Source organism: Lactuca sativa, chromosome 4 (assembly GCF_002870075.4).
Source record: "Lactuca sativa cultivar Salinas chromosome 4, Lsat_Salinas_v11, whole genome shotgun sequence".
Classification (NCBI taxonomy): Eukaryota; Viridiplantae; Streptophyta; class Magnoliopsida; order Asterales; family Asteraceae; genus Lactuca; species Lactuca sativa.
The window spans coordinates 346530639-346541342 of NC_056626.2; the positions used below are offsets into that span (position 1 = coordinate 346530639).

The following is a 10704-nucleotide window of genomic DNA, read 5'->3' on the forward strand; positions in this document are numbered from 1 at the left end:
CGAAGAAAGCCGTGGTCTTTCGGTGGGGACCCGAGCAGCAGGCTGCGTTTGAGACACTGAGACAGAGATTGTGCGAGGCGCCGATCTTAGCCCTGCCAGAGGGCGTAGAGGATTTTGTGGTTTATTGTGACGCGTCCATTTCAGGGTTGGGCGCGGTACTGATGCAAAGGGGGCATGTCATTGCTTACGCTTCGAGGCAGCTCAAGCCTCACGAGGCGAACTACCCGACGCATGATTTGGAGTTGGGGGCGGTGGTTTTTTCCCTCAAGATTTGGCGGCATTACCTCTACGGGGTTCGATGTACCATCTACACGGACCACAAGAGTTTGAGGTACCTCATGGATCAGCCGAATCTGAACATGAGGCAGCGTCGGTGGTTGGACGTGGTGAAGGATTATGATTGTGAGATCCTTTACCACCCAGGGAAGGCCAATGTGGTGGTCGATGCGCTTAGCCGCAAGGTGGCGCCGATCAGGGATATTTTCATGAGGATGACCGTAGTGACTCCCCTGTTGGAGCAGATTCGGGAGGCTCAATAGGAGGCTATCAAGGAGGAGCATCGGAAGAGCGAGCGTGTGGTGGGTTAGGTTTCCTCCTTCGATTATGATAGCTGAGGACTATTGACACTACACTGTAGGGTGTGGGTGCCGTATCACGGAGGCGTGCGCCAGATCTTGATGGAGGAGGCCCATAAATCCCGATTCTCTATTCATCCAGGGGCGACGAAGATGTATAGGGATCTTCATCTAGATTATTGGTGGCCCTGCATGAAGCGGGATGTGGCTTGGTACGTCGAGCGGTGCTTGACCTGCAGGAAGGTCAAGGCTGAACATCAGAGACCGCATGGCAAGATGCAGCCGTTGGACATCCCGTTGTGGAAATGGGAAGATATCACGATGGATTTTATCACGAAGCTTCCCAGGACCGCGCGGGGAGTAGATTCGATTTGGGTCATCGTGGATCGATTGACCAAGAGTACTCATTTTATTCCGATTCAGGAGAGCATATCGGCCGAGAAATTGGCCGACATCTATATTAGGGAGATTGTGGCGTGGCACGGGGTGCCAGTATCGGTTATCTCTGACAGGGATGTGCGTTTTACTTCCAGGTTTTGGAAGAGGTTTCATGACGAGTTGGGCACTCGTTTTCATTTTAGCACCGCCTTCCACCCGCAGACAAATGGTCAGAGTGAGCGAACCATCCAGAATCTGGAAGATATGTTGCAGGCGTGCGTGCTAGACTTCGGTGGTAGCTGGGATATTTATCTTCCCTTAGCTGAGTTCTCATACAACAACAGCTACCACGCGAGTATTGACCGTCCCCCATTCGAGATGTTGTACGGTCGGAGGTGCAGGACCCCGATATGCTGGGGTGAAGTTGGCTAGAGAGTCATGAGGAGCACCGAGGTGGTGCTCAAGACGACCGAGAGGATCCAGTAGGTTCGAAGCAGGCTTCAGACTGCTCAGAGTCGACAGAAAAGTTACGCCGACAAGCGTCGATCCGACTTGGAGTTCCAAGTCGGGGATATGGTTCTCCTGAAGGTGTCACCTTGGAAAGGCGTCATTCGATTCAGGAAGCGGGGCAAGTTGGGCCCGAGATTCATCGGACCATTCAAAGTTATGGCCCGGGTGGGCAAGGTGGCGTATAGGCTGGATCTGCCAATCGATCTCAGCCAGATCCACAACACTTTCCATATCTCTCAGCTGTGAAAGTGCCTAGTGGACGATTCAGCAGTAGTGCCGTTAGAGGATATACAGGTTGATGACAGCCTGAATTACACTGAGCGCCCAGTCGTAATTCTCGACAGGAAGTCGAAGGATTTGAGGAACAAGCGAGTGGAACTCGTGAAGGTGCAATGGCAACACCGGAAGGGATCGGAGTGGACTTGGGAGCCGGTGGAAGAGATGAGGGAGCATTACCCCAAGCTATTTTTGGAGCAGGCAACAGACTTCGAGGACGAAGTCTAAAATAAGTGGGGGAGATTTGTAGCACCTGGTTCCTGGTATGTATTCTTGGTTATTAACTCTCCTTATATATTGCATTTTAACCTTGGACTCGGCGAGTTGAAGGACTAACTCGCCGAGTAGAAGCGGGACTAGACGCAGGATCTACTCTGTCTACTCGACGAGTAGGCTCGTGGGACTCAGCGAGTAGACCCTGTCTAGACTAAAACCCTAACCCGGGTGTTTGCACCCTATTTAAACGATCTAACCCAGCCTCCACTTCCCCTAGAACTCCCAGAGATCTGTAGAACGAAACCCTAGCCCCCCTTTGTGTCCTTGTGGGTGATTTTTAGCATTGTGAAGGTGGTTTGGAGCTTGGGAGAAGAAGGAGAAGGTTGAAGAGTGCAAGAAAGGAAAAAGATCCGGAATCTACTCTGTGAAGGGCTTCTATTCAGGTAGAAAAGTTCCTACCTTGATCTTTAGTTCATTGAATCCCCTTTTTGTCCCTAAAAAGAGGTTTTAAGCCCTAAGAACCTAAATCTCTATGTGTTTATGGTTAATGTTCTGCAAGGACTTCGGATTTGGACCTTTAGGGCATCCTAGTAGCATAAAGTCTATGTGGTTGAAGTGATTGAGGTCCCAATTGAGTGTAAGACCTCCTAAAGAGCTTGGAATTGCATGTTTGAGCTCATAGGGCCATGCATACACGTAAAGTTTGCAACTTTACGTGGTAAACATGCCCTAGGACCATAGATCTGTGGTTTTGAAGCATTGCATGTCTCACATCTGGCCTACTCAGGAAATGGGTCGAGGAACTCGGCGAGTCCCAAAGTGGAACTCGGCGAGTTCTATGAAGATGGTCCTAGACTCGGCGAGTTAGATGAACAACTCGGCGAGTCCTATGAAGATTGCCTGGAGCTCGCCGAGTTGTTCTTCAAACTCAGCGAGTCATATGAACTTTCACAAAGCAAGAGGGGTTTAAGCGTTGAAGGTTCAACCCTTCGTACCTGCACGCGGAATTAACCGTGTAACGTAGTCCCGAAACCCCAAACTCTCTTATGGGGTGTTCTGGTGTGGATTGGAAGCGAGTAGGGGATCCGCTCGAGGAACTCGGCGAGTTGCTCGCAGGACTCGGCAAGTCGGGACTCGATTCGGCCCCCATAGTCCCGAGTGGTGAGTCAAGGGTGACTCAGTGAGTGGGGAGAGAGACTTGGCGAGTAGGACCGGATTAGTAAGGGAAGGACTCGGCGAGTTGCTCGCGGACTCGGCGAGTCCAATCAACTGGAAGTTGACTTTGACTTGGACTTCGACTTGGTCAAGGGTAAAAGGGTCATTTTACCCTAAGTACATCTAGCAGTGTTTGACTGATCGTTTTGTGGGAATTATAGCCGGAGGACGTCCGGAGCAGCAGCAGTAGACAGTCAGTTCCCGATCAGATCAGCAGCTACTTTGAGGTGAGTTACCCTCCAGTAGCGGTGGGTCTACGGCCACAATGCCGGCCCACCCGTAGGAGTTGTATGTGGATGATTGTCTCCGTGATATTCATCTAGGGTTACTACTACCTGTGCTATGTTTATGTGCTAGTATGATATGATGCTATGTGTTAGTGGCAGTAGGGGAGATAGTCCCCAAGATATCCGGTCGATAGGGCCGAAGGGGTAGTTATACCCAGCCATGCTAGGTAGATTTTGATATTGTGGTACATGTTATGTGGTAGTAGTAGAGGGGAGGAGTAGTCTCCAGTACCCGGTCGAGAGGACCGAAGGGGAGGCCAGCACCCAGATATGTTAGGCAGTATCCGGTCGAGAGGACCGAAGGGGAGGCCAGCACCCAGGTATGCTAGGCAATATCCGGTCGAGAGGACCGAAGGGGTAGGTCGGGCACCCAGATATGCCTGACGATATATGTATGTTATGTGATTATGCGGTATGTGGTACAGTGGGGGAACTCACTAAGCTTTGTGCTTACGTTTTTCAGTTATTGTTTCAGGTACCTCTTCAGCTAGGGGAAAGGAGCCGGCGCGGTAGCGGCATATCACACACACTCTTGTTTCCGCAGTTATGAGTTCATTCTGGGATTGATACTCTGATATTTTGGTTGTTTACATGTTGTGGATTTCAAATTTGGGTTTTCGATGTGAAATGGTTTAATTGAACAATGTTTTAATTAGTAATGTTTTCTAAGTAATGTTTTAAAAACAAAATTTTTGGACGTGAAAATTGGGTCGTTACACTTTAACCCTTCCTACAACATCTTCAAATCCAACCGATTTGAGATCCAAGACTTGTTCCAAAGAAGCAACTATGTGGATGAACTTCACTCTCGGTAAGGATTTGAGAAACTTCTTCACAAGCTTCGTCTCATCAATTACTTCTCCTAGGGCTGCCGATTTTGAAGCTAATCCGGACAATCTTCCCTCAAAATCGTCAATCGATTCCGAGTCAGACATCTTTAATCGGTCGAATTCTGTCATCAAGGTTTGTAACCTAGCATCCTTCACGTGGTCAGCACCCACATACCTGGCTTTGATTGCGTCCCACAACACCTTTGAGGACTCCACATCTCCGATTTGCATAATCAAAGTCTCTGGGATCGCCTGATACAACAGCCCCATCGCCCGGTAATCTTTCTCTTCATTCTTCTCTGTTTCTGGATTGATTACAGTCCATGCTTTGTGAATTCTTAGAACAACCTTCATCCTCATAGCCCAAACTGTGTAATTTGTAGTTGTCAACATCGGACAATGAACGAAGGTTGCTCCAATTTCCTTTGATGGTGTTGAATTTGAGGACTCACCCGACACGGTGATTACTCAAATCATAAAAGAAGAGCTCAAAATCAATGAATCTACTATTCACGCTTTACTGGTCACGATTTACTATTCTATCGATTAAGGTAAGAAAAGAGACGTAATCGACCAGATGCTTCTATTGATATCAATTCCAAACGAGAATCACAGAAACCAATTGTCGATCACCTCTACTTAGGATAACTTGTCTTTGTTTCTATCGCAGGATGTTGTAGCTCTGATACCAACTCAAGATCAATAAACACAAATAACCAAAATAACTCTTTGATTAATTGAGAAAATAACTCAAAACTCAACTAGTTTTTGTTACATTCTGAAAATCATAACTCGATTCTAATAATGTATATATAGACCTATATTCTACCGACTTGTAGAACAAGACTAGGACTCTTAAATCTACTTGTTTAAAAACCCATTCCTACTTGGTCTCCAAGTCCTACTTGGCTTAGGATTCCAACAAAGATTGGAATATGTAAACACGATTGTTTTAATCAAAATAACTCTTTGATTAAATGAGAAACTCTCTCAAAACTCACGATATTACAATGTTTTCCAATGATCATAACTCGACCTAAAACCATGTGTATATATACTCCTAACTACCGACTTGTAATTAGATTACAATTAGGAAACTAGAAACCTACTTATTTATGATTTCCTAAAAACTAGGTTGCTATTACTTGGTCTCCAAGTCCTACTCGACTTAGGATTCCAACAGTTTTTGTTATATTTCATCAAATCTTTTTTTTTCCTGGAAAAAAGGATCTCCCTTAGCGAGAGTGTTTGGGCCATTTTACGTGCACAACGACTAATCCCTCATGCGAACATGATGTTATGTCTCAGTGTATCTTATTTGAAAATACTTATAACTTATTTGAAAGAGTTTATTATATGTGGAAATCAATCTTTTAATTTTAACCCATGGAATGCATAATGTTTGGGATATTTTTTTGTCCTATTTGAGATATTATGTGTCTCATTCTCACTAATCTCAAACGTATTTATAAACTACATTTTAAAATCCATCTATAACTCTAGTGCTAAAATAAAGAAACTAAATTAAGATAATACGTAAAGTATCATTAATCAAAAGAATATAGTAAAGACTATCAACTACAACCCCCCAAATTAGAGCGGGAGTATGACAAATTCTGATACTACTTATGTAATCTTCAAACCGGATTGGTTTTGATCTTGAACGAACTCCGATTAAAAAACCGAGCTTTTGAATCCTGATCGTTGATAATGATCTTTTGTTGAATATATATATATATATATATATATATATATATATATATATATATATATATATATATATATATATATATATATATATATATATATATATATATATATATATATATATATATATATATATATATATATATATATACAACTGCTCCAACAACTATCGAAAAGTATAATATTGAGAGAAAAGATGAGAGTTTGGAAAGTAAAAGATCTAGATGAAGAGAGATGTCGAACTATCAAGAAAGAAAAAAATTGAGGGAAGGTAAAAAGTTTGTTTTGGTTAATGAAAAAAAAGGCCAATAAATGTTGAAAAAAAAAATAGAAGAAAATAATCGAGTAAAGAATCTGTCACAAGAAATAATAAAGCATCAAGAAAGGAGAGTGTTGATGGAAAATGGTTTTCTAATAGTTGAAGATGTAATTGTTCTTTAATATCGTATCAACTAATAAACATTTTTTTAAAAATATTTTAAATAAACACTCCCTAAATACAAATACTAACCTAAAAAATAACAAATATTTATACCATCGTATGTTAAACACTAAAAAATCATCATTTTGAGAGAATGTAAAATTGTAAACTGCGATTTAAACTTTAAGGCTTTTTATTTTCCACCTACCAAAGTACAAAAATCCTAACCTCATCTAATGAAGACGAAGGTTTTTTTCTACCTACCACGAAGCTCTCACAATAAACTAGGTTAATTTTATTGGTTGTAACAAATATTTTTAAACTATTTAAGCTATCAATTCATGTTTGAATCTTTCTACATATCTAGCAATCAAATAACGTACAACACACAATGTATAATAAAACTTGATTTTTCATTTTAAATGAAATAATGATACAACTATTGAATCGGGTCATACAATTCCAATTCCAATGAATTAGTAAAATAAGAAACAACATAAAGGTGGTGATGGAATTAACATCTTCCACCAAATTAAACCAAAAACAACATAACTATATAAATAATTATATATATAATCTATATATTTCTCAAAATGATTATAAAATCGTTAGATTAATGGTAAGAATTCAAGTGGAAAACTTGGCATTTTGGCTTATATGAACTCTTGGAAGCAGCCTTTTCAAACTTCTTTGCTGCATCTTCGTTTTCTTCAAGGCTTGTTTGAACAAAAAACCTGGCCCACCATGATGCACTCCGCATTTTAGCCTTCAAAAAAAAAAGCCATTTAAATAGTTATTTTCAAATATTCAAAAAAAAAAAAAGGCTAAATGCATCGTTTATTATAGCATCTTGCTTTCATTTTTTTCTATTACAATTTACAACATTGTACTTCCAATATATTTTTTTTCTAATTCACAAGAATAAATTGCCGGAAATAGCAATGCACTTTACTCTTTTTACGAATATTAAAAATGTACTTTAGTTTTTTTTTTAACAATATGTAACTCATAATATTCTTTACACAAAATAACAACATACATAAAATTTTTTACTCATAATAGCAATGGGATTGCATTTCTTTACCATTAATAGCAATATGTAAGTATGTAACAAATAAAGTGCAATACCAATATTGTTAGAAAAAATGTAGGTACATTACTATTAAAGGTAAAAAAAATTGCATTGCAGTTATGGTAAAAAGTAAAAATATAGTACATTTCCCATTTTAGTAATTAGGGTAAAATAGGTTGCTATTCGCCACAATTTACCTTGTTCACAAACTATATTTTGAGAAATTGGTTAATGAAAAAAAGCACTATATTTTTCCAAATATTCGGTTTACACTTTAACCACCCAATTTTCAGTTGTGCTAAAAAAAAACACTCATTTTTAGATAAAAATTCTATCATAATGACTTGCATTTGTGCTAAAAACCATCAATTTTTATTTTTTCTAAAAAACACCCATAAATTGGTGGTTAAACTGAACTTTTAAAAAAATATAGTGTTTTTTTCATAATGAATCTAACATATTACAGGTAACAATGGTCGCACTGAAACTTTTTACCAAAAAATGGTGGTTTTTTCGGAACTTATGAAAAATCGGTTCTTAAACCGAATATTTGGAAAAATATACCTTTGAGAAATCTACCCAATTCTTGAAATGAAAATTGCTATAATTTATAGTAGGTAGATTTTTTAAAATAAAATGTTGTAATTGAAAGCAATGTAAGTAGGATGATATAATAAACAAAAGTAAATGAAAGTATGTTGCTATTTCTAGCATTTAACACAAAAAGCACTATCAACTGCTTACCGGGCGTCCAAATTTTGATGCTTGTTGGAGTTTAGTTTTTGAACTACTTGGTTTACCTTAAAGAATTACACAAGATTCAAGTTAAAATTACCAACTTTTAAATTTAACCTTGATAATTATTCTTTATAAAAACTTACCTGTGAATATAACAAGATTTTGAGCAGAAACTCTTGCCAAATCGGGAAGTGTTTTGTTGAGGTATTTAGGAGATAAATAATCAACCGAATCCGAAACTATAATGAGAGAAAATGACTTAGCCCTATAAGGCAAAGGGAACTTGATGTCAGCAACACGAACAAGTCCCTTTCGCACAAGACTCCTACATGACACGTCAGCATCTTCTATATCATACGGTTCAACTCCCCATGCTTCAGTGTCCTTTTCTTTTGTCAACTGAGACACTATTGAGCAAGTATCGGGCCCCACATGCAGTACTTTATGCATGCTATCACCATACGTTTTCTTTAAAATGGGAATCGCCGTGTGAACATCAAACGTACAACTAAAGTCACCTGAAAAACGTTAAATCTTGTGAGAAAAAAGTTATACTGCTTCTGCAGACTGCTAAAAAGGTTATTCTTCCAGCAACCCCTGAGCTGAGCCGGCCCACACTGTGAGCCAGTCCATATTGTGTGTCGTTATGGATCTTAAACAAGAAATCCATTACCTTGAATCTTGCTAAATGCTTTATAGTCCCCGGATCCACCTACATTCAAGAAAAAGTGCTAAAGTAAATATAAGAAGCAAAATGCATACACATTTAGGTGAAATATCATGAATTTTGAAACAAGAATGTAGAATTGAGTCTTGTTAACAAGATTAGTACAAACCTGAGCCCCGATAAACATAGCCAATCACAAGGACAGTTCCCTAAGCATTAAAAAAGATTGAATTAAATTTTGTGTGAGTTAGAGTTACGGCATTGTGCCTGATATATACATGTATGTATATATCAGGCACAGAATGTATCAAACACAGTGTGCTTGATACATACAAGTACAAGTATCATAGGCACAATGTGTCAGATACTTGTACTAAAAACAATACATGAGAGATTATGAACTTACAAGTAACACAAGTACAACGGATAATAGAGGAGAAGCTTTTGATTTAGAATGAAAAATCCCCCCTAGTGGATTGCTTCCACCACCCACAAATCGCCTTGTGGGATTACCTGGTCTTCTTGACATGGCTATTTGTGTAAATTATATTAGCTTAAAAGACTCCAACTGTATGAAAAAAAATCATCATTAGAAGCTTTATAGACATGTTTTTGTAATTATATACTCCATTAGTCCAAAAGGTCCAGTTCTGATTTTAAAGATTTACATCTAGTACTTTTCAGATTCATAGTTGAAAGGGATTTTAGTTTCTTTATTCCAAAATGTTAATGTTATTGTATTATCATAATGTTGTCGATTTGAATTACAAATAGTGAAAAACAAGTCATCTGGGTAACGAAAGTCTACATGTGAATCAAGGATCAAATCTATCAAGATTCAACAGGCAATGACAAATCATATAACAAAAAGTAAAAGAAACAACTACATTCACCTGATACAAAAACGGCATTTGGGTTAACAAAAGAGGCAAAAAATATATGATTGAATAACGTCACAAGTAGGACTTTCCATAAATGGAAAGACAGAAAGCAGAAGGGCATGAATCCCAAGAACTTGTTTTCATCAGATTGAATCAAAAGTCAAATAACGATTCAAGATTTTCAAAACCCATGAACAGAAATCGATCATACGTTGAAAGAAGACTGAGAAACTTGATATAGATAGTAATGGAGTTTAAAGCACTGACCTTTGAAGATGAATCTGTTAATGGGAAGAAGTCATCTTTTTCTTGGATCTATAAAGGCTGGATCTTGGATCTGTTAAAGAAAACGAGTTGTGTGTGAAAATTGATGCTTTCAGAAATCAGACGTTCAAATAGTAGGGGTGTGAGCTAGAAAGAAATAGACAGAATTAAAGAGTCGAACAAGTTGGGAAATCTGATGGGTAACGGGGTGTCGTGGGCCACGTTAAAATGATTTTGGATCTTGATTTCTCTGTCGGCAACGCTGGTCATAAGCTTTTCTTTACTTTTTATTTGTCCTTTTTCAATAATATGGTTCATTTCCGACCATGGCATTGTGGTGGGGATCGAATTAAAATGACGTCGTTTTGGTCCACAAATTTGGTCATAAGCTTATGTTGATACTTGATACATTTTGAGAGAATACAAATTATGGTCGATCGTACAAATTGGATCTGGATAGAGAGATTTAGGGTGAACAGAGTGCACTTTTTGATGAGGTTATTGTTCAAAACTAAAATGTAAACCGTAAATACAGTTATTATATTTTCGAAACCAGATGGTGCAGCTATTTTTGCAGTGCGATTATGCAGTTTTTTTATAAGGCTGTGGTTTGGTATTTAACCGCGTGAAAATTTATTATGTTCGTAATGTTAATACTTACATATCA

At 38.9% G+C, this 10704-nt stretch overlaps 1 protein-coding gene across 1 annotated transcript; it reads right to left on the reverse strand.

Moving 5' to 3' along the window:
• Nucleotides 1-6809: 6809 nt before the first annotated feature.
• LOC111910692 (probable pectin methylesterase CGR2) lies at nucleotides 6810-10220 on the reverse strand. The gene is made up of 7 exons (XM_023906522.3): nucleotides 10041-10220; nucleotides 9299-9460; nucleotides 9062-9101; nucleotides 8899-8937; nucleotides 8369-8743; nucleotides 8232-8287; nucleotides 6810-7181 (listed from the first exon to the last, which is right to left on the reverse strand). The coding sequence occupies exons 2-7, from the start codon at nucleotides 9419-9421 to the stop codon at nucleotides 7029-7031; spliced, it is 786 nt and encodes a 261-aa protein (XP_023762290.1). The 5' UTR covers nucleotides 9422-9460; nucleotides 10041-10220; the 3' UTR covers nucleotides 6810-7028.
• Between the last annotated feature and the right edge of the window lie 484 nt (nucleotides 10221-10704).

What these genes read in the sequence shown, in the direction of transcription:
- LOC111910692 (XM_023906522.3), bottom strand. Translation starts at nt 9,421, where the DNA reads ATGTCAAGAAGACCAGGTAATCCCACAAGGCGATTTGTGGGTGGTGGA. An exon ending in AAATCTTGTTATATTCACAG is followed by an intron (nt 8,288 to 8,368) that starts GTAAGTTTTTAT and finishes TAATTCTTTAAG; the next exon opens with GTAAACCAAGTAGTTCAAAA. An exon ending in CATCAAAATTTGGACGCCCG is followed by an intron (nt 7,182 to 8,231) that starts GTAAGCAGTTGA and finishes TTTTTTTTGAAG; the next exon opens with GCTAAAATGCGGAGTGCATC.